Source organism: Adiantum capillus-veneris, chromosome 17 (assembly GCF_014529385.1).
Source record: "Adiantum capillus-veneris isolate H3 chromosome 17, ASM1452938v2, whole genome shotgun sequence".
Lineage (NCBI taxonomy): Eukaryota > Viridiplantae > Streptophyta > Polypodiopsida > Polypodiales > Pteridaceae > Adiantum > Adiantum capillus-veneris.
In genome coordinates, this window is record NC_140947.1 from 156,763,624 (window position 1) to 156,787,950 (window position 24,327).

Below are 24,327 nucleotides of genomic sequence, written 5' to 3' on the forward strand. Positions count from 1 at the left end.
TCCTTTGCAAATACATACAATAACAAGCAAAGGTCATGGTTGTCCATAAGTTGAGAAGCAGCTTCTTCCATTTGAATATTAAACGATCCATGTGTGGTTTTTTCTCTTCATATGTACTTCCAACTTTGATAGCCTTGAGGTTCATAGTAGGCAGCAATACCCAATTCATCAACTTGAGCACGTATGAATGCCCACTCCTTGCATTTGTTCTTGGATAATATGTGGTTAGTAAAAACATGTAATCTCATATTATTCCATGAGCTTAAACCCAAAGAATGCAATTAAGGTGTCAAGACGTCTTTGACTTTTGCTTTTATTGCAAAAGAAGGTAAAATCTATTTTATTTTTTCCGCAATCTAATGAGCTAGTTTTATGGGATGGACAAAAGAAAATAAAATTCTTAATTCAACCAAGGTTCAAAGATACAAACCCTAAAGAGTTTGGTTGATTGTTTGAATCATCATACTCTACATCCATATGCTCAAATACGTTGCTTTTTTTGCCACCATAATATCGCACCCAGCACAAAATCCTCAACTCAGAATCGTGGAGTCAAGAGGTACCTTTAAGATCCAAAGGCTACTAATAAACACATATTTAAATGAAGATGCTCTATATTTTAAAATGCCAAAGAGAAAATTGTTTACCATAAACTCTTTCAGTTGAGCTGGTGAGGCTTGTTGAAGATCTTGCAAACTTGCTTGGTCTTCAAATTGTCAAAAACTCTAATGGATTGCTTCTTTGCCTCCACATTAGTGCAAGCCTATGCTAGCACATGGGCATTAAGTACCAACAATAGTGGGATTATGCATCTTTGCATCAAAGCATAGTTATGTCAATCCTGCCGATGTTGCTTGACTAAGCTCCTCCATGCCCTCCATTTTAGGGGGGGGCCTCTTAAATGTTAGTGTGCCCAGTCAAATATTTGAACTAGGGAAACCTCTTGTAGAGGGTCAAAAAATAAAATGATCAGCATCCTTGAAGGTCCTATGGGGAAGCCCTCTTAGGCAATAGAACATGGTGGTATCTCCCACAAAGGTGAGAGATTAATGGTTGAAGAATGAAATTTTGAGATAGATGTGTGTGGATGAAACCATAGATGGGCTTCTCTCTCTCCCCCTGCCCCTCCCCCCTCGACCTCCTACCCTCTAAGAAGGGTTTCCCACGAAGGCAGAGGTAGAGTTTCACCGATGTCAGTCGCCTTTGTCCATGTGAGCTACAAAAGCTGTTGTGACTGTTGTTTGTAATGTCGCCTCTACACAATGAAGCCTTTGAGAGCTAACTCTGCCATTTTTGGCATAGTTGTCTCCACTTAGGCTTCGTTCTACACATCACGACAAGCTACACTTCTGTTGTAGCTCTCTTTTGCAGGCGCTGGCAGAATTGGATGAAGCAACCTTGAACGAGGAATCGCCTTCGTGCGTAGCAAAAGCGCTCTAAGTACATAGCAAAATCTACTACAAACACAACATATGGAATAGACAAGGATACAAAGATACCCTACTTCAACTTTACACACACACACATATGTACATAGGCAAACACAAACGTACTCATGCGTAGAACACTCTGGCAACAAAACTATTCAAAGCATAGTGAATTAAGAAAGTAATAGAGAAGAAGCCGAAAAAGGAGACTCCACACCCAAGGTCTCTTAGGCTCAAAAAGAGTTCTTTCCTCCGATTGTTATAAGTATGTTAGCTTATATAATTACGGTTTCTTTTGAAGAATACCCGGGAGACCAAGGCCTTGAGGCAATAGTAGGCTTGGCTCATAATAAGGTGTTGACTACAATGTTGGAACTCTTGAAGAGCCCATTCCCCCAAATACAAGTTACAAAGCAGAGGATTGTTGTAAGCAACCTCAATGCCCATGCCTTTCACTGCAATAATCCTCTCAAAATTTGATACAATTGCATGATATACGTTATTCATTGTAATAATGTTGGCGTCTCATACTTTTCCTACTTGACAAAGAAGAGGCTGATAAATTTACATAAGTACTTACAAAATTGTGCAGTAATATACTTATATGTACTAAAAATCAATAAATTGGGGATTCTAATGAGCTCATAAATGACAAGGAGCAAAAAACTCAATGTAGTTAAGTCAAAGAGAGAGCTGCAGCCTTGCAAATGGGGCACTGATTCTTCAGCACTAGCCACTGCTTAATGCAATCAGTGTGGTAACTATGACTACACTTAAGTTGCCCAAGCTCCTCCCCTTCCATGTACTCCTCCTGCATTCAACATAGTCACAAATCACACCCATAACCAAATTAGTGCAAAAATCAAGTCGAAACACACAATCCTCAACAAAGCCGGCCATTGCATCTGCCTTCAGTTTAAAATATCTGACCTGGCAGATGCTGCACTTAATTTCACTATCCTGTGAAACGGATATAGTCATGGGACATGAAGAATGCTTGCTTCTCTTCAAACAATTGCAAATATTCTCCTCAGAAAGCCCTGTGTTTACATTGCCTATTCTTTCTTCCAATGCCAAAAGCTCCTGGCAAAATTCAAGCAGCGGCTTTAGGATTGGAAATAGTGACAACCAATACTTCAAAGAGTGTGGAGTCTCTGAAAAAAAGAAATGCGCCAAATAAAACCAGTTTGGCACATGTTTTACCTCATATGACATGTTATCAACATCTGGTTGCAACCCAATGTGATGATCTCGAATATTAAACCCATCGTATGCCACTGCAAGATCCAATGATTCCTGTACAAGGACATGTCGTTGAAGGTGAGTCACTGCAAAGTAGCTGAAATTTACATCTGCCATCTTTGTTTCAGCAATATGCGCACAACTTACATGATTTGGAAGTCGCTGACCGCTGCCTCGACGTGCTGGTAGTGCTTCCAATTCCCAGAAAGGCATGCCATAATAATAACGAAGTGGTGATGCTCCAACATTTTCTGTAGACCCTCGAAAAGGGAGCATCAATTCTGATCTATTGAGCGACCCGAACAAGGAATACACACATCCAGGAGCTGCCTGAGACCCAAGGATCATACTGCCTGTGGCAGCATGACGAGAAGGTAGTGGAGCTCCTTGACCATTAAATCCATTGTGGCTTATCAGTGGTAGTGCAGGAGGATGCAGTGATAGAATATGGCCCGCGTAATCCAATGCCCGATACGATCTTTGTGAAGTAGAGTCCTTGTAAGGAAAGCCAGGAGACCCCCTCCTAGAACGGTCAAAAGTGTTCTGCATTGTATCTGGGACTGCATTCCAGAAGTTTCTTGCTTGAGCTACCCTGCTAATATCAGAAGTGAACTTCCTATGGACACTTGAATGGTACATGCTGCTCTCCCCTGCGGTACCACACCAAGGGACCACATCAGAGGAAAGGTTGCCCCCATGAATTGGATCGACATCATGTGGACTTCGAGCGGGTGGCATAGTGTACTCATTTGCTAGTGCTTCTCCAGACATCCACCCATGACACATCGTCGCATCCCTCCCTAGAGAGGGAGTCTGGTATGTGTCCTGCGATCGATTTGACTGTCCCCCATCATGCCTATTTCTTCCAGCATGTAGATGCTGCAAAGGCCTTGCTCTTGACAGCTGAGACAGCAGAGTGTTGTGCCTAGAATAGGATAAGTCGTCCAAGAGAGGGATCCTTCCCGTAGAAGCAAGGTCAGAAGATAATGGTGGAATAGCAAGTTCACCTCTGCTAGTGCTTGCTTCTTCAGTTAACCAAGAGACATCTCTTCCTCTTTGTTCCAAGATGGGTCTGAACGTTGAAGATATTATGGCATCTTCCATCTTCCTTTTACATGCGCTTCTGTTCACAGAGCGCAAATTATCCAAATAATAGCTCCCTGGATAATTCAAAGTTTCCCTTCCAGAAACTGAACTCCTTAATAGACTTGCATTGTAGGATTGGAGCCCAAAGGAGCTGCTACTTCCAGTGTCAGCAGCAGATGGAAAGTTTCTGTCAATAAATGTGCTATTATTGCCTTCACCAGGCAATTGATGGAAGCCAGGGCACATGGTCCTGGGAGTGTAGCTCATGCTTCCTTGAGCTTTGCCACTTGCAACGGCAAACCTAAACCCTACCTGGTCCCTGCTTCCAAATATCAAATGGGGGACATTGTTTCCACAGTTTTGTCTTTTTATTCTCTGGTCAGTATTTTGCATACCTGCCATCTTGTGTAAAGTCTCCCCTACAAATACCCTTCTGAGGGGATCACTACCAAGGCCATTCACAGGTTCCCAATCTTCAGTATGGAACAATCTTCAGTAAGGATAGGCATGCTGACACAAAGAAACTGATAATTTGATTTGAAATCCTGGAACCTTCGCAAGCTTAATTGCCTTTATTACAGCTGAAACATTTTTTGCAAAATGATACTTTAGAAACAGTAATGCACAAGTGAATGGTACTAACATTCAAAAGCAGATTTGCAGGTCGGTTTTGATGGTGTAATTGCAAAGATGTAAGTAAGGTGTGGGTGATCGTAGATTATTAACCCATCTTTCAGTAGCAAGCTCATGCATAATCACATATTCAAAGTCCAGAATAGGCATGGTTAGCTCCTTAAATGTTTTCAGGAGGTTTCAGAATCAGCTACAATGTGTGCACTATTCCAAAGACAAGCCACATCACATATATGACACCAAGCTTCAATTGCATGGAGTACCTGCAACATCCTAGGTGGCCACATTTAGCATTTGGATTTCTGGCTGTTTTTCTTCTTTCTTGCGTTATAAACATAGAATCAAAACTGTCCTAGTCCGTTACTAATGGAAGCATGCTACAAATTATTGACAAAACGTGTCCATATTGACCAGTGAACCTGCATCTCAAGGCATGCAGTACGCCTCACACAAAACTCTTTCATTATGCATCTTTGATGAGGATTCAGTTAAAGCAATTGTGAATGGCCAAGACATCAAAATGCAGGTGTCCTTGGTTGGAATAAACAAAGACTACAGTTCTTTGGCATAGCTGGGCGTTGTGTTTACAACATTGGGGCGGGGCGTTTTTCCCACAAGGACAGAATCCAGATGATTGAACATGGTGACCTCAGATTGCTCTCCAGACTCCCCATGCCTTCATCTGGCTTTTCAAGAGACACTGTGCAATGAAGTAAAATCAAGGTGCACAGCTTAATATGCGGAATATAATAAGTGTCTGCTTCCTTGATGTGTCATAGCCAGTAACTTCAAAATTTATTGACATGCAGGCTTCTAATGGTCTAGCCCTCCTTAGGCAAGCTAGAACGTCCCAGACATCAGGATGAGCGCCCGTAGAGAATGTGAAGCTGTCCTTGTCGCTAGGTTGCTAAGGAGACATCCAGCAACCGAACCTATGGGCTAGTTCACACTTCACGCTTTCAATGTTGACTACACCATGATGGCATAAAAGCTATGAAATTGCTCCCTCACATTATTTCAGCTCAATGTTGCCCAGGCATGTGCACACAGCTCAGTCCATCACCCCCTCCATCCTCTGCATTCTTCTGCAGTAAGCTTTTGTTTTTTTTAAGTTTTGCCATAACAGTACTGATTTTATTCCTGGGAGTTGGGCTTTGAGTAAGCCAGCCCACAGGGTCAGAGCAGCACAACAGGAGGCGATTATGTGCCAAGTAAATCACTTGATGAAGAAGGGACTGATACGTCCAAGCCCCTCACTGTTTCGCTATCCAATTCTTCTAGTGCAGTAGAAGGATGGATCTTTGAGGACGTGCATCCCCTAAGAGCCAAGCTGAAAGGTCACCAAGTTTTCAATCCCAACCATATTTCAAATTGATTGCAAGGTTCGGCTTGCTTTTGCAGAATGGATTTGTAGACTGCATACCAACCCCGCCAACACAGCTCTCAGGACATCTTTCTGTCTCTATGAGTTTGTCACCTAAAGCCAGACGATGCATCGCATCTTTTGGCCTCCAAGACAATGGCACATTTCTCATGATATAATGGTGTTTTTGTAACCAGCGAGTCACCCTGACAAGGCGGAAGAAACGCTACAACAATACCAAACTTAACTGAAATAGCAAAAAGTTGAGCTTGATAGAGAGAGGACACGGTAGACAAGGGACCCAAAGTGGCGGAGTTCCGCCCTCAGAAGCATTGGCCCCTCAACGAGGCTCCCCTTGCGATAATTCTTGTTTCCATAAGACCGAAGTCCAAGTTTACAACTCGGAGAGCCGCCCTCTCCCTCTGAGTCATCCATAGATACACAATCCACTAGGTTGATCTCATGTTCTAATGGCACCCTGCCCTTTCTTTTCTAGGCACGAGTCCAAAAGCAACCCCCAAAAGCGACTTAAAAAATCACAGCTATTTTAACAAGTGCAAAAGCACCAAAGTTGTTGCGACACAGTAGATCAAGCAACAACAAGTGCTATTGAAAGACAATAGATACCAACTATGGAAGATACCGAGCAAGAAATGCCATTGAGACAAGACGCAAAGAAGATCAAGGTCGCAAACAACTAGGAAGCAATGAGAAGTCCAAAGGTCTACCACTCATTCTCAACTAAGTCAACAAATGTGAGCCCCTATAGAACAAAAAGTCTAGAATCACCTTCCCTAGAGACCCGCTAAATCAAGATGAGACCACAATAGAAGCACAATAGGTATCTTCAAAAAAATCACCAACAAGGATTTCTATAGTCCTTACTATTGAAAATGGAGCAGGCGTTATATGAAAATGCTCTACTAGATAAAAATCAAAGTTCAATAAGGTTTCAAACTGCATCCAAAGAATCCTAAAGATTACTCCATGCAAGCAGGATAACAGAGAAATCATGGGTAAGACTACAAGTCAAGGAGAAATGGTTGCTACTCTTTGTAACTAGATTCATGGAGGGTAGCTAAAGTTTCGAGTGATGTTTTCAAGAGAAATTCTTGCAAATGTTATCCTTGGTCATCAATGGTTAGACCAACGCAAGGCCTACAGAGAGAAGACAGAGTGCTATTACTCTCTTTTCCATGTGGTAGTAAGCAGTTGTTATAAGTACAGCTAATGGTGGATTCCAAATTCCAAGTGTCACAAGAATCACTGGCACATCTTACAAACCAATTAGGACATCTTATAGACCAGGGTAAAGCTAGAGTGGACCCCCCTCGAATGTAGCCATTATAAAACATGTGATAGCATATGCCTCAAAATCAAAGAACCTTGATGAATCATTTCCCGTGAGTAATGCCAATTGTTCAAAGTTTTATTCATTTACCTAACAAGACAAGAACACATCTTTCTGTCTCTAAGTTGTTGCGACATAGTAATAAAGAAATACCGGAAGGGGCGCTTGTCTTTGGGGGCAATGCGTTTGGGCGCGAAACTCCGTCATGCCGTGTCAACTCTCTCTCTCTCTCTCTCTCTCGTACAAACGTCCGCAAGCTCACAGGCTGTACGTCATGTTGATGTGGCAGCTGTACAGAATCCCGCTTTTTGCGTTGACTGCTGACGTGGCAGAACTGTACGGAATTCCGAAGACTGCGCTGATGCTTTTCGGGGAAAGATTTTTGGAGTCAATTGATTTTGGGACTCTTGCTTTTGAGTTTATGGCTTTTTTTAGCATCCCTTTGTAAGAATAAAAAGGGCCCAAGGGCTTCACTTCTCAGGGCATCTGGACGCAGAGTCTGAGAGCTGAGGACCTGCGAGAGCTGTACTTTGCTCAAAGATTTTTACAAAAAGGAATACCGAAAGGGGCGCCAGTCTTTGGGGCCAATCTCTCTTGGCACAGAACTACGCCGGGCCATGTGGACTCAATAATTGTGAAGTGTTTTAAGTGAATCTCTCTTGTGTCGTGACAAAACCTAGACTTGGGGTGCCCAAGTTTATTACAGTGGTATCAGAGCACGACCGATTTCTCTTCTACCGAAAAGTACGATTCTTCTTCTCGCAGCACTTATGGATTCCAAAGAGAATCAAACAACTCCATCTACCACCCCTGAGGTAGGAGGCAATACGGGAAATTCAAGCAATTTAGCGGAGAATGAAGACGGGCCACCCTGGCCCTCACAGTATGAACTCATGGAGATGCAACGTCAACGGGTTGACGAGTGCGCAAAGCAGATGCTTTAGTTTGCCAAGGATCCCCAGTATGCAAAATTTTTGACCCAGCACTCAATGGATGAAGTGCATACCCAGTGGTAAAAAGCCATTGAGACACCAATCAAACCGGCAATCAAGAAACCTCCTACTCCGAGGAGGTTCATTAAAGAAGAACTTCATGATGTTGTCGAGACCCGAATCAATCAGCTTCTAGACACGGAAAAGCCATCAAAGAAACCATCGAAGAAGCAATTGAAAAAGCGCAACAAGGGGTTTGACTACCCCGGTTACTTGGGTCATCAATCTTCTTTTGCAACTGCACGAAAACAGAAGAAGCGTGTGCGTTTCGAAGGACTACCCAGTTCTTCTTCCTCTTCTTCCGACAATACTTCTAGTTCTTCCTCTTCTGACTCGAGCGTGGAAGGCAAAAAGGGCAAGAAGCGAAGCAAGAAACAAAGTTTTGGAAAGAACAAGAAAAAGGAAAACAAGATCAGATTCCAACCAGTTTCTAATAGTTCTATAGAGGAGTCATCCTCTGACAGTTCGGACTCTGACAATCACATGTTTTATGCAAAGAAGAAACAGTTTTATAGAGCCAACCAGTATGACTTCCTCGAAGACAAGAACAAAAAGACAAAGGGATTTAAAAAGAGGGTAGACACTCAGTGAAATTTGAATCCTTTTCAGGATTCCGAGATGCTCCGAAGAATCTGTAGCGACACGAAAGAGGGATTTACTAAAAATACTTCACAACTTTAAATCACAATTCCATTCGAGACGACACAGCCCAGCGTAGTTCCGTGCCGAGAGGTATTGGCCCCAAAACTTGGAGCCCCTTTCGGTATTTCTTTATTTTATTAAATCTTGAGCAAAGTAAACTCCCGTCGGGGTCCTCTGCTCTCAAACTCTGCGTCCAGGCCTGAGAAGTGAGGCCCTTAGGGCTCTTTTATTCTTACAAGGGATGCCAAAAGGAGAGCCCAAAAGCAGTTAAACTCAAAAACAATGAGTTCCCCAAAAGCAACTAGGTCCAAAAACTGCAAAAGCAGTCGGCGCAATTTACAGAAATTCCGTACAGCTGGCAGCGCAAAAAGCGAGCATGTCCATACAATCTGCCACGCCAGCATGTCAACGGAAAAACCGGAAATCCGTACTGCTGGTCCACGTTGGGATTCTGCCCGGGTGGTCATGCTACGTCATCACTTTGTGACATACCCTCCTCTTGAAAGAATTGTAATCGCCCTCAATTACACCTGCAAAACAGACAAGCCATTAACCATTTTAGTAGACACTTACTCTAAGCACTGACGCACTAGACACGACACATCTAGCACTCGTACAAAGACGACAGTCACATCACTGCACATGACATCACTTGACAAATCAACCACATAAAAATTTATTTCAAATCTCAGGCGATGACTGCCAGCAATGTATTTAGCAACCGCATCTAGATCCGCACCGGACCTCATTGATGTCGGATTAACTAATCCCATATTGCGGTCATGTCTATAGAGATTTTTTACTCAAGCGTTGTCGTGTACGAGTAATCATTTCCGGAAACTCCCATTTCGAAGTACTTCTCTCACAACGTCATTCAACAGAATACTATCATCCCATTAGTATCGTTGAAACCCAAAGGGAAATCAATGACTTTATTCCATTGAGGTAATTAGTGACAAAGGAGTGGAGAAAACTCCCCTCTTGTGCAGGGCCCGCCTGCACCAGATTCAACCTAGTGATATGTGGGAACTCTTGGAATAGCCACTGCTAGACCAAAAGCATCGAGGTAAAGTTCCAAATCTGAGGAGTATCTGCTAGGTCCTCCTCCTCCTTACATTTCGCATTCAATGCAGGAAGGTTCTTATCTAAAGATCCACCATTCGCTTTACCTTTCTCGTTCCTGTCTTGGAAAGTCAGTATCTGTTCCTAAATGAGTATCTTCTCGCTCTTTTTCAATTCAAGCTCATCCGGGAGCTATCACCACTCCAAAGTCATCATTATCATCTCATTCATAATTGTGTTATGTGGTAAAAAATAACAGATTCTTCATCCAATAACTCATTGAGGATTATTTTCTTGTCAGATAAAGCCAATTTAGCAGCATCCCTCTCACTTATAAACAGTTGTCCTCAACTGTAGAGATCCAACTGAACTACCAGGGAGAAACCGGAAAAATTCAAAATCTTGCTCAATGGTGAGTTGAGCTAATCCTTTCTCAAACGAGAACTTAAAAATTAAATTACCTAAAAATTCAATAATTCAATACTTACCTTACCGATTCATGTCCTTCCTCTAGTACCTCGAGGATATCCTTCACCAATCATCAAACTTACAAGCCATGTAAGAACTTGTCATTCGCGTCTTTCCAACATATTGGAAGTTTCCTCATCTGAGAATCTTTCAGCTCACTTTTGCCTTCTCAACCTCGAGAAGAATAATCCTCCTTAAAATCAATCAAGGAATCTGTCCTTGCGCATAATCCTGCGTTGTAAGTTCATAGGGTATTAAACCTATTGTGTCCTCCCACATAGGGAATGCCCAAGTCATAGAGCATTAAGCTCGATGTCTTTCTTTCACAAACAGAGTTTGCGATCACATTAAAGAAGGTAGGCGGACGGTTTCAATCCGAAGATTCCTTGTGCACGGCGGCACTTCCTTCCAATCTTTTTCTCCAGCGAGTTATTACCACTAGCAGTGTTTTCTTGACACCCATTAGCGTCTATTCCTTGCGGAGGCCATTAGAAAAAATCGTTTCACCTTGCAAGCATCTAGGATTGCTCGCAAAATCTTAGGCAAATAAAATTCTAGCAGTACGATTCTGTGAACATAAGTTCAAACTTGGCCCACTTAAGAGCGAACCCACTTTAGATCTCAAGGATGTTCTCCCATATGTGGTTAAGGTAATTCTTACCATTTTAAAACGGTTGGCGTATTATACTCTTACGAACATAATAGTTCGAATTTATTCCAACAGCGTATAAATGCTACTTGACCTACTCATGGAGAAACATATACCGCAACCAAAAGTTGCTACTGTAATGGTAAAAGCACATAGCGTACTCAATGATCAACGACCATCAAAAAACCTCTTCTCTGTAGAGAAACTCAAACTCCTTCTACTGAACACATCTCATATAGAGATTCTCGTGTCGGATCATCCTTGCATGCAAAAAGGCGCTCAAAAGAGTATAACAAACTCCCGTCCAATTCCTGAAAAGAAAGTTGATTCATCTAATTCCGTTCAGCAGAAAAAAAATTCGATTGGTAGATGACCCACCTTGGCATAGGTCTGCATTTTCGTGTGTTATCCATGTACCCAAAGGTGTACATAATTCTTAAGTTGTGTTAGAGTTTCGGGACCTGTCCTCTCACTTAAAGTTCGAGGGTCTTCGCTTCGAAAACTCAGGAGTTGGATTAAATTTCCTTACTCCAAACTTTCTCCGGATAGCAACGTATCCTTCAAAGAGAGATAACAAAAATTGATGTTTCGGTGTTCAATAGTTCCCATCCACTGCGGGGATTAGATTCTATATACACTAAGGTGTACACTTTCAGCTTCTACTGCGAACTCCACCATCTCCTGCAAAGTATCTTGAAGATGTGTCTACAAAATTCGGGCAAAAGTCCTCCGTTTGAATTTCTTCATCTTTCCTTCCTTAGAGAGGGTGAGTGGAGCTACTTTGGCAAGAGTAAACCACTACTTGCTTTGACTCGCTCGTGTTCCTATTGGGCAAACCGATCCCAATCTTCTTGGATGCCTTCCTCAAAGCGTAGAGGAAAAAAAATTTGTCGGAAAATTCAGCCTTGAATTGAATCCAAGTCTTGTTCTAAGTTCCTTGCAGAGCTTTGGTATACCACCAAGTACTTGCAATCCCCTTGAGGTATTTGGTCACATGCTCATCTTCAACGCTTCTCAGAAATTGCTGTTTGCAAAGGCAACTTCAAACTGTCAAATGAAGCGGTAGCTTTTGGGACATCTTCCCTTCCGTCAAAAGTATCAAACTTGACCGGAGGGTTCTGGGGTCTAAAGAACTTCATATCCTTCCCGAAAAGACGAGTTTTCTTGGCTATGGTTCTGAATTGATATTCATAAATATTTTCTGGGTTCTGAAGTATCTTGAGCATTCCACTTCTCAAAATCTCTAGGTTCTTGAGCTACATGCTTTTGTCGCCTTTTCAGAGAATCCCAGGTCTTGTGTCGACTTCTTGCAAAGAGAAAATTTTTTCCGACTCTGCGAGCTTTTCCTTGCAGGACTTAGGGTTCCGCCTGCTTACTTCTCTCTTGGCTTGTCATGGCTTCTTCCTGTATCTTCCCAGAGTCGCCCTCCTTAACAGAGAAAGAGAGGAGACCATGCTCTGATACCACTGTCACAAACGGGAGCGTATAGCAATATAAAATACATTCGGATAAATAGGATTTATCACTTATTACTGAAGCTAGAGGATATAGAGAGAAATAGATAGAGAGCGAGATAGAGAGTGAGAAGATCAACACAGTACTGGGGACTAGAAGATGGGCTGGTCCCCCCTCGTAATAGTATCTTTATTACTGAGGAGAAGTCTATACAAGCACTTGAACCGAACGTATTACCACGTTCGTTCTAGAATAAGACTCGATGGTTCTCGGAAGCCTTGACTTCCTATTCCTAGGGCAAAACCCTATTCCACAGAACTTCCATTCCTTATTTCAAATCCTCGAGAATCAAGGTTCTCGCCTTTGGATCTCACCTTCCAGACTCAAGTCATGGCATCCCTGCAACTCTTTTCTGACTCTATTTCCAGAGTCCTCTTCTCGCAGAACAACTCTGCATTCCCGGACGCGAAGTCCTTACTTGAGAATCTCAACTTCCGGATCACAACTCGAGAGACTAACTCTCTCCGATCCGTGGATCTACTTCCCAAACTTGGGTTAGAAACCCTTGGGCTGATCTGGCTCTAGTTCCTCAGAGTGCTTTCTCCTGTAGAGGATCATGCCTTCCTCTGCTCCTACTCCCTCACTAAGAGGAAGTACACTTGCAAACAAATCCTCAGAGTTCATAACATGCAAAATCATTACCTTCAGAGTCTCGACGCTCGAAACACAACAAGATTCTCGAAAAGCAATTCCCCGGAAGAGATCTCTACATAGAAAATCCTCTCTTCCAATCCTACACACAAAAGAGGTGTGTTCTAGGGTTCCTTCTCGTAAATCAGCCCCATCTACAACGTTTATGTGCTGAAAACAGAGAAAAACAGCAGCTTGTCGCGATGGAAACACGCTCCGTAGGCACTTCTCAGCGAGGGAACTTGCGCACTGGATCCTGGCGACAACTGGTACACTTGGGGCAGCCATGGGCATCACTGGCAACGTCTTCTTTACGGCTAAAATCTGCAGCAGCATCTTCTCCTTGCAAAAATTGGTCTTCCCTCTGAGAGAGGGAGTGTAATGCTTTTATAGCTCCCTGCCAGAGCAAAGATAGTAGAGCATTGCCTGCTTGCGTAGAGATCGCGGTCGTTTTTCGTTTTTTTTTTTTCCGCGCTATTCTGCCAAAAAAAGAGAGAAAATTCACTGGCTTGTTTTTACTGCTTTATTTAACCCTAGGCTGCCTACTTTTTAAGTGGGCGGCCGGTCACCTTTAAAAATGGTCTGAATCTGCCCAAAAACTCAATAAAACCTTATAAGTTAAAAAACGATGCTTTCACATTACTTCCCAGGCGTCCCTGGATGCAAACACATGCACAGTTGCAATGCAGACATAGACTTCCTCGCGGGAAATTAGCATCTGCTTTCCCAAAAAGCAACCCACTTTCTCAGAAAGCATCCATTCCTCCTCAAAGTTTCCTCTGAACCCATCTTCATTCAAGTGCTTGCTTTTCCTTGTGCACAATTCGAACACAGTTCGGAATTTCCTCTCGACTATGGATATCCCCTTTCCGATGCACCCGTCACCCATCTTGTGACGCATTAGGAATACCCATCACCTAGTCACTTCCTACCGAACTTACGGTACAATCTCCTTCGCGATGCTCTATGTCACCCATCCTATGACGCATCAGAGTTGTTCGTTCCCGGATGGTCGGATACTTCTTCCCGATGCTCCTTGTCACCCATCCGATGTGACGCATCAAAAATACCCATTCCTGGTGGCCTTACAGATATTCCCGTTCTCAATGCTCCCGTCATTACTTTGAATGACGCACTAGGGATACTCTGTACTAGGATGTCTCCAGTGAGAAATACCCTCTCACTTAAAATTCCAATAATTCATTTAGAATTATTTTTCTTGGCGTTCCAAGCGAGAAAACCCTCTCACTTATAATCCCATAATTCATTGAGAATTATTTTCTTGTCAGATAAGGCCAATTTAGCAACACAACCTAAAAAGGTCCCGGACGGGAGATATAGAGGCATGTTACAACCAAACGCCCCCCATACCGCAACCTGCGTCGTCTGGAGGTGGCAGGTGCTGAGAGTAACCACTGCTCAGGCTTCTTAATACTCATCCCGCATAACCATCCAGGTTTGGGCCAGGAGTAACGACAACACTATTTTTCAAGCATACAACCAAATGCTTCCCAAACATCCCGTCTGCGTCGTTTTGGAGGTTCAAACAATAACAAAACAACATTTCTCACTACTCCACCCGGGAGTAAAATCACCAACCATTGAAACCAGTATTAAAACCAGAGTCAAACATTTCAAATCGGCCCCAAGACAAGCTCAAAACAGATACCATCCATTTCAAACAAATTTTCAAACAATACTTTCTAGCTATAAAGAAAAAACAGAGAGTTCATTCAAGGTTTTATTCGGACAACCGAACTTTGAGGACGACTCGCTTGTCCTTCTGCATCACGATGATGGTTCGGTTCCGAACCTGGAGAGTCGCATCATTCTTGTTGTGCCAAGGCATGCCCAAGAGAACGTCGTAATTGCCCAACTTCATGATGTGGAAATTAGCTTTTCCATGATAATCTTAAATAGTCACTGGAAGAGCACCAATGAGCAATACCACTTTCTGAGTTTGCCCCGTGGCTAGCTCAGCTTCAATTTCTCCACCCTCTGTATCATAATCAAAGTGCATCTGCTTTAAGGATTCTAGATGGATGAAGTTCTCTGTAGCTCCAAGGTTAAAGAAAATAAGGGCTTTGAAGCCATTCACTTTGCCATATGCTCGACACAATTCATTTGTACTCTCAAGGCGTATGCCATAAATATCAGAAACTAGTCCAATAGCAGGTCTAGCTCTCTTAGCAAGAGGTGGCGATGGGGTTCTGTCGCCCATTGGTGCGGGCATCGGCTCCTCTGGTCTATCACTGCGTTTGGGACAACTAGAATGATTATGCCCTGTTTGAAGCATCCAAAGCATCGGCCTTCTTGTAGTAAGGTGTCTCATTGTTGAAGCGTCAAACGAGGCCTTTGCGGTTGATTTTCACGAGATCTTGAGAATTTGTTCGTTGTTGCCGAGAGTTGTGGTTAGTGGCCGTGGATTCTTCTGTGGTAAACTCTAGCTTTCCCTTCATCAGTTGTAGCCGACCGCGGCATGGTCCATAAGTTCTTGCATGGTGGAGACTTGCTTGGATAGACACTATTCCTGCAATGGTGATGATAGTCCAATGGTGTATCGCTCGCATTGGGCCTCCAAGGGAACAAATATAAAGAAGGACACTGGGAGGTACACGTTGAGAAAATCCGGACTTCAAACATAGAAGTCATGTAACTACGTGCAAAAAAATGTCTTGAAAGCTTGCCAGGTCCTTGGAGCATGCTGTTGTGTCGCGATTGAACTCCACCATTGCATAGCATTATCTTTAAGAAATCCCACTGCTTGAGAAATCTTGGATTCTTGTGTATAGTTCTCTAAAGCATAGATGTTGTCGAATTGCTGATGCTTTTTTGCGATCTTTCACCCCGAAAAAAGTAAAAAATTTGACTGTCGTGCCGCCATCTTTGAAATCTTTGGGTTGGTTAGGCACATAACCCAGGTATGGATAATAAGGGTATCCATATGGGCTCCAACCATTGTAGCCTGGTGGCGATGGCGGTGGTGGAGGTGGGGCAATGTCAGTGGCAAAGGCGGTTGCACTGGATCAGGGTCAGATGGCTGCACAATATTCTTGAAAACTCCCCCGATCGGAAAAGACGGCTGAGAAGTTTGCCAATTGGAAACTCTCGTACTTTCTGATACCGGAGGAGGAGGTACAACCTGGAGCATCAGAGAGGGTAACATGTAGTTCAAAAATTGTTGAAGACTTTGTAGCATCGGAAGATTTTGCTGAGGATGCCGCGAAAGAATGTCGTGGAGTTCGTTGGGCAAAAACTGCAAATATTATGTTGAATCCATGAATTCCAAGTCTTGGGTTCTTTATGGCTTATTCCCTCTAAGATAGAGAGATGAAGATAAGAGCGCGCCCGATGCACAATGAAGTAAGGGTGGGAGTGGCTAATAGGTCCGGGGTTGGAGGCTGAAGCTACCTCAAATAAAATTCCAATAGCTCTGTCTGCTCTTTTGTAGGACCGGTATGCTTTCAGAAAAGCACACGCCTAATGCTCTGATACCATTGTCACAAGACGGGCACCACGTGCCAATAGAATAGAAAAGACTGAATAAACTTTTAGCACTTCAATAAAAATAGAACTGAGAGAGAGTGATGACACGCGACACAGAGTGACAGAATTCCACCCCACAGAGTATTGGCCCCAAACCTTGGCACCCCTTTCGGTATTTCTTTATATTGCCTCAACTCAGTACAAGCTGGTACTCCAGACTCTGCACCTTCTCCAAGAAGCATGCCCAAGAATGAGCCCATGGCCTCATATTTGAAGGCCCTAAGCCCCAAAAGCAATTTACATAAAAAGCCTTCAAAACTGAAAAGCTTCTGGTCCAAAAGCAATGCCAAAAAGCTGCCAGCGTGTTTTGCAGAATGCCGTATAAAACTGCCACATGAGCAGGGTCAGCACAAAATGCGCAGTATCCGTACAGCTACCATGTCATCAAGTTTTATGTGTGTGTGTGGGTCCTGCTTTATTTTAATCCTTTATGTCACTTGGGGCCCCATCGGACGGGGTCCCCATAAGTTGGTAGGACTTCTTCCCTTTTGACTTGTTCTTTTTAGGGCTTAGGCCCCTCAGTCGACATCTATAAGTTGGCTCCATTCTTTAGGGCTTTGACACGTCAGCAGTTTGTGACAGACCCCATACTACATACGGAAATCAGAAACAAACAAACAAGGCAACTAAAAACAGGCACGCAGGCAGCAAACAATAAACACAAGAAAACCTACAGAGATTTAAACAAAGGACAGAGGAATTGGCAAAAACAGAAATTTAAACAAAGGACAGAGGAATTGGCAAAAACAACGCAGGCTACATAGACAATCGGCGACAAAGCATGATTGAAGGGGAAGAGGAGAAGAGGTTTTGGCGGGGGTGGGAGGTGTTCTATGTCGAAAGAAGTCTGGAGCATCATGCACGAAGGAAACAAGACGTAGACAACAAGCACTAGCGGGTGGCCCCGACGAAGAAGAAAATTAAGACGAAGCAACGCGCAGCACCCCTACAACACCTTAATCGTATCTCTAAAGCTGGAGAATGTATCACGTCTCTGAAGTCTTTCTTGGCCCATCTAGGCTTCAAATAATTATACTTCATCGGCCATATAAGATGATTCCTCCATGGTCCAAAAGCCATCTTAAATGCCAGAGGAAAGCCATCATGATCGTCCTCATCTTCATTCTCGTCCTCAACTTCATCAGTCTCTGGATAATCATAGCGTAGGTATTCTATGTTAGCAAAAAATTTCTCTCTTCTTCCGCGATCTCCGAATCTCATCTTCTTCCTTCTCAATATCGTCTTGAACTCCGAGAACCGCATGCAATGTGCATTGAGAAGAGCACCCTAGCCGCCACGTCTAAAAAGGTTGGCTTTCTAACCATAACCGGGAAAAACTTTTGGATTTTTAGGTTTGAGACTTGGAGCATGCCCCAAACTCACCAACTTCCTATACACATGGCGCTCAATTTCGCCCTCCCTCTTCGCTATTTACATTCCACTCAAAATTATTTTGTTACTTATCATTATGATCCATACACCCCTTTTTACAACTATATGGCTACACTCATGCTACTTGGGTAAGTGATGACCCCTAAGATGACACATCTGGCTCTCCAATATCAAGCGCCAAAAGTTAGTTGCCCTATCCTCTGCCGAAGCTGAATATCCTTTTGCTGCATTAGCCTCTAGGTATCCGCACTCATGGAATAGCCCCACTTTTTTGCCCAAAACCAAATACGTTCGCATCATCTACCACTTTCTTAACGAGCTTGTAGCACAACTAGTCTATATACCAACCAAGAGAACTAAAATATCCTCACAAAGTCTGTGGCTGAAGCTACACACCTCCTGCATTGACCACTCCCTTTATCCTTAGCATTGTAGAAGGAGAGGGAATTCTCTTCTTGTAATTCGGGAAAAGGGTTTACCTATCCACCCTGATTGGAGCACTCCCTCCAATCACACCTGCCTGCCAACTCCTATCATGCCAATCAGTCACATCAGTGGCTAACCCGAAGCTACTCGCCTCTCCCTTCATCCTTAGCAATGGCTTGCAGCTTGTGGAAGGGGAGTGAATTCTCTCCCTCCAATCACAGCTACCTGCCAACTCCTATCAGACATATCAATCACATCTATGGTTGACCTGAAGCTACATGCCTCCAGCATTGGCTTGCATCACTCTGACGATAATCTGTCCCAGTATAATTGTGGCGTTATTATGCAAGCTTAACAATGAATGAATATCTGTATACTTCTTTTCATTCCCCGCAAGAGTTTTCACTCCTTTCTGGTAAGTGTAATCATCAGATTTACTGTTTGACCCAGCAAGCACTCTACCCACTGGGTTTTGTTATATCTCGAATGTGGCACAACCGGCAAGTTGCAACCAGTTGCTTAAAAGTACCCCCCAAGTTTGAATCTTTACATCCATCCGGAATCCCCCTACGCGAGCAGAATGACTCCACAGTAGGGGGCACGTGAGTTTAAATCGTTGTTCATGTCATTTTGTTTGAGAATGTAGCTGCTCAACCTTGCGAGTCCCCTTGAAAAATTTCTAACTGTGGAGTTGTGAGGCAACCGGCAACCCCGCCAGTCCAGTGATTATCCACAGCCCTACCCACCAGAGATCTTGCCATAGGGATCAACGAAAGGAACTTACTCCGTCGGAGCAGAGCGCGGACACCTGCGGAATGCATAAGAAGAAACGCAACAACAGGAGAGAAGAAAATGCAGTACCTCGTAATTGGCACAGGTGCCTCTCTTCCATTTCCGAGGGCTAGTAGCTCTGCGTATGTTGAAGTGTTCGTGTGTGTGGACGTCGAGAGGCTGCATTCAGAACGAGCGACTAGCCGCCAGCGCAACGTTTCATGTAATTTCGACGTTTTAAAAATCCGAACACCCCATGCTTGGATTAACAACGGAACATGGGCTTTTGAACGTCAAATTTGGTTTCTGATGTAAGGTGTATGTAGTGAAGAATCTAACGATGGCAACGATGGCAAAGATAAGGTAAAATACTAACCCTGTTTGTCTCAAATCAAAAGGTGTTCCTAATGGCTTCAAAAAATTAAAAGGTGTTCCTAGCTCAAAGATTCCTTTAAAACTCTTTGGTACTCTCATACACACATAAGAAATTAAAGCCCATCATAAAATATAATTAAATGACAATTTAACATTGAGAGAGAGAAAGAGGAAGAGATTGTAATTAAATTTACTTTTGAGCATCTTTTGATATGTTCATTACATTGTTAGTTCTTACCAAGATAGCATTTTATCTATTTAGCTGTATCTTTAATAATGAAACTTCCTTAGATAGACGATTATCTCTTCTTCTAATCTAGAACTTTGAGCATCTGAAATATTTGCTTCAAAATTATCAATTGAGGACTTCAATGATTCAAATAATTTCGTGACAAAGTCTCTCAAAGATGTCGAATCTTCAACATTTGATCCACGACGCTGTTTTCAAATCTCTACTAAACATTCATAAAGCTTTTGCATGGTTGTATCATCCAACGGTACTAATGATACCTGAGATTCAAAGTTTTCCTTGGGATCTAAACAAAAAGATTCGATCTAATAGAGATAGTATTTACAATCATATTCAAAGAATTGAGAATTTAAAGTACTCTTGAGATCTCAACATTAACAATTTTTTACTTTGGGATGTAAACAAAAAGAATTTGATAAGTCATAAGAGACAAACTTGACAATTATATTCATGGAACGGTAATGATTTACAATGCAACAATGTTTATGTTTTTCTTACAAAATATTGATATGTAATCGTCACTATCATTGTCAGATATCATGATAACATTATCATGAATGCTTTCATCACTTAATGTTACAGTGTTCCAATTTGTTTTTTTGTCAGTGTTATCATTTTCCAATTCTTTCAAAATGTCATCTTGCTTTATCTTTGCCTCTGCAACCGGTTCACTACATGTAGAAAAAACTATAAGGAAACTTAACATATATACATAATTAAAACCATAAATAAAAGAAGTTAACTCACTTTTTCACTTCATATTCTTGCCATCTCCTTCTAAACTAATCATTGCGAGGTTCAACATTTATAAATTGTTCATCCATGACAAAAAAAATCCATTATATCTTTGAAGGTGGCATCCATAGGAAAAAGCATGCATCTCCATAATGCCTTGATTTTATTCGATGGCATCCCTCGTCCTTGGAATAGTGTTATCCACGATGAGGATGGATAATACTTACCGCTCTTTATCATTTTATGAAGAGTGGACAAGAAATCATTGCCGATAGGATGTTGCAAATTGAATTTCCAATACATTAAGGCTCAATCAAATATATTTGCATGAGTTAGGCAAACCCTACTTTTTAAATCAATGTAAGTGGAAGACTATTCCACCTCTCTCCACAAAGCACATTCTAGCTAAAGTTTCTTTCTTCAAAAATTCTTCTAGCTTCAACAACAATCCTATATCTACATCGGTATCTCCAATTGATATGGTACAACTCAGCTCAAACAATTTAGTTGCTTGCTTTGCCTCTGTACTTAATTTTTCTTCTTCTGTTAATTTTGGTCTCCCTCTCCGTTTCTTTTCCATTTCCACATTAGTGTTTGCTTCACAAGCTCTCTTCTTTAAGTTTGCCATCCCTATTTCACAAAATAAAACCAAATAATTTTAATTTTTTAAAAATAAATTTATGAAAATAAAAATTCTTATCCTTAGGACCCTATTCCTGCGCGTGCAGAGATCAACTCTAGTCAAGGGATATCCTTTAGACAAGCTCTTGCTTCACTCTAATTCCCTACACACAAACCAACTGCTCGTTTAACTCTAATTCCCTACACACAAACTAGCTGCTCGTTTAACTCTAATTCCCTACACACAAACCAGAGCGAGCATTGCTTTTTCCTATAGACATGTACACGGCACTCTATTTGAGGGATGCGCGCGTGACAAGGTCAAATAGTTGCAAGCTTCCAAAATTGTAAACTTGCTAAAAATTATACAACTCACTCTCTCTCTCTCTCTCTCTCTCTCTCTCTCTCTCTCTCACCCCCCTCCCCCCCCCTCCCCTCCCTCTATGTGTGCTACCTATGAGTCCATGACAAGATGAACGTCCGCTCCAACATCCCTTTTTTCAGGGGACGTGGAGCAAGGGAAACTTGCTCTTAATCTCTTGCTCATCATCCTCATTTTCCCGCACTCTTTAGGAAAAGAAGGTGCCCAAAGTGGCAGCTATGAAGGACGGACGCATAGCTCTCCTTGCTAATGGGCTTGGCAGAACTCCCCCAATGGGCTGGAATAGCTAGAACCACTACAGGTGTAATGCGACACAGACAGTGGTGCGGCATACTTCTGACACCATCCTCTCCTCCGAGATGAGTGGACAAGCACACGGAAGGGAGAACGGCAGGCTTTCGCAATGTGAAAGGGGCCAACTTGGCATTCCAAGACTTGCTTGTAAAACCCAAAAGTGTAACCGTTAGCACTGGCGAGGTGTGGAGGGCGGAGAAAAGGGCCTATCAGTAATTTTTGAAGATCCTATTAAGGTCGAGGAGCAACGCCTAAGCTTGAAGGCCTACCCTCACCTGGCAACAGGCCAACAAACCCTGCTCACGCACCACAACAAAGCATGAGAGAGAGAAAGGGAGATCATCTCCATGTAGAGCTTGTCGTCACTTAACTACAGAAGCTATGAAATGTGTGTGATGTGTCTCTAAGAATTTTGCCATTAGTTAACAATTTGTTTATAAGGAGGCTCAAGTATCCATCACACACTAGCATTCTTTTGACGTGTTCATTATTATCTTTTTCATTTCTAATGCCAACACTGAGATGTTTGTTGACCGGATGGCAATAACAGAATAGTAGATTTCCTCTATATATGAATAATTAGATTTAGTTGGAAGGAGGTAGCTCATCCCACGATGAAAGACTACAAAAAGAGAATTGATGCAAAAGGGAGTGCTTTAGTGTGGCGTTATCAAGATGCAAACCTTGACTTATCTTCTTGGCAAGCAAGAGAGCTAGAAGAACACCTAGAAAGCATGCTTTCCATCAGATCTACCTCTACGTGGACGTTTAAATGAGACACTCATTACCTCATTAATTCTTGAGGAAACACAACAACCAAAGTCGCCTTTGGCTTCAGATAAGAAGCATGATTTGAACCTATAGATCAAATGTGAGTTTTGTTGATAGCACTTGTAGTTTGTCACAATGGACCTCAAACACGCATCTATCAAAACCTTATGTCGATGCAATCAGTATGTTGAGCTATCGCATGCACCCAATGCAAAAGCTAGGTTTGCAATGCAACCTAGGGCTCTGCAGTACCGGCTTTGGTTAAGTTCCAGGGTGCTTGCCATCGTGGCATGCACCCCAGCCACGCCTAGCGGGTTACTACCTGTCCAAAAGTTTAGTCAACGCAGTGCTCACATGGAATTGAACCCAATGACTACCTCACCTACATGCATGCTCGTGCCCACAAGGCGAGAGCAGCAGATCATAAGCTTTAACAAAGTGCAACGTCCCTCAAATCCATCGTGACCGGTTGTGCCGGTCACCTGCATCTACACGGGGGCAAGCACCCCGAAACTTAACCATTGTTGTCCTGCAGTACCCCCCTAAAGCTTGTTTTGGGCATGAAGGTGAGCTGGTCCATGTGCAGCATCATGCCCGCATAATTAGTCCCAGCTTCACTCCACAAAGCACAGAGTATTTCACTTGAGGACCCACAGGAGGTCTCCTCCATTTGTGCAACTAGCTAGCCAGCATGCTTGTGCAATGCACCCTAATCCGAAATGCGTGCATCATTTCAGCTGCACCATCCATGAGCTGGATGCACAATTCCCGGTAGAGCATATTGTGCAATGCTATCCCTGCAGGTATTTCATCCTAATTAGCAGCACCTCTCACATGCATCACTACATCTAGCGCCATGAAGTTTGATGAGCCTATTGCAGCCTCAAGGGAAGAAAACGGTCCATAGTGGTCCATAGCCATAGCAAGTCTATATGCAAAGTAGGACTATCATGGCCTGCGTAGTGGTGCTTTAAGCTATTGGAAGATGTCGAAATAGGTGTGGAAGACATAGGGGATTCTTCAAGCTCAGTAAATTGTGCATCAGATTCAAACTCGGAGCCCTTGGATAGTAGATCCTCTCCATTTCTTGCCTCAGAAGTAACAATGCTAGCCTCAGGAGTGCCTGGTTTTTCTTTTCATGCAAATGGCACAACAGAAGCATACAAGCTGTTTGATCAAGATCCTGCAACTGGATGTGAGCTCTTTTGATCAGAGTTGCACATGAGTTAGCAACATCATCATGCGATTGGCTTACCGGCCCACAAACCTGGTACTGATCATAGAGCTACAACTTTCAGGGGAGCTGCAGTGTTTCGATCTCGAGAACAGTGCCTTGTTTGAAGGGATGGCTGAGCCCAAATTAGAGCTACCATGGTTCTCTGTTTGAACAAGGTGATGAGACCAAGCCGAGATAGTGCCATGGTGTTGAGAATCAAAAGCTGTTGTCCAAGAGAGGCTTTCATGGAGCTTTGCATGAGAAGTTTTGAGAGTTTTTTTTTTTTTTTTTGAAGGAAAGTGGAAGTAAATTAAAACAAAAACTTAACAAGTACAAGATCCCATAGGTAAGGGGTGGGATAGCCCTGCAAGGGCAAATTAAAACATGAGATTATCTTTCATCTTGAGCCTAGGAGCACTGTAATGACAAGGGATCTTTGATCTCCACTACTTCCAATAGTAAAACTTCTGAAGCACATAACTGGGAAA

At 42.8% G+C, this 24,327-nt stretch overlaps 1 protein-coding gene across 1 annotated transcript; it reads right to left on the reverse strand.

Annotated features, from left to right (window-relative positions):
• Positions 1–1,970: 1,970 nt before the first annotated feature.
• LOC147438382 (uncharacterized) lies at positions 1,971–19,448 on the reverse strand. Its single transcript, XM_086487682.1, has 5 exons — positions 19,286–19,448; positions 2,817–4,336; positions 2,631–2,723; positions 2,358–2,510; positions 1,971–2,238 (listed from the first exon to the last, which is right to left on the reverse strand). Exons 2-5 carry the CDS (start codon positions 4,155–4,157, stop codon positions 2,104–2,106), a joined length of 1,722 nt encoding a protein of 573 aa, XP_086343808.1. The 5' UTR covers positions 4,158–4,336; positions 19,286–19,448; the 3' UTR covers positions 1,971–2,103.
• Positions 19,449–24,327: the final 4,879 nt, after the last annotated feature.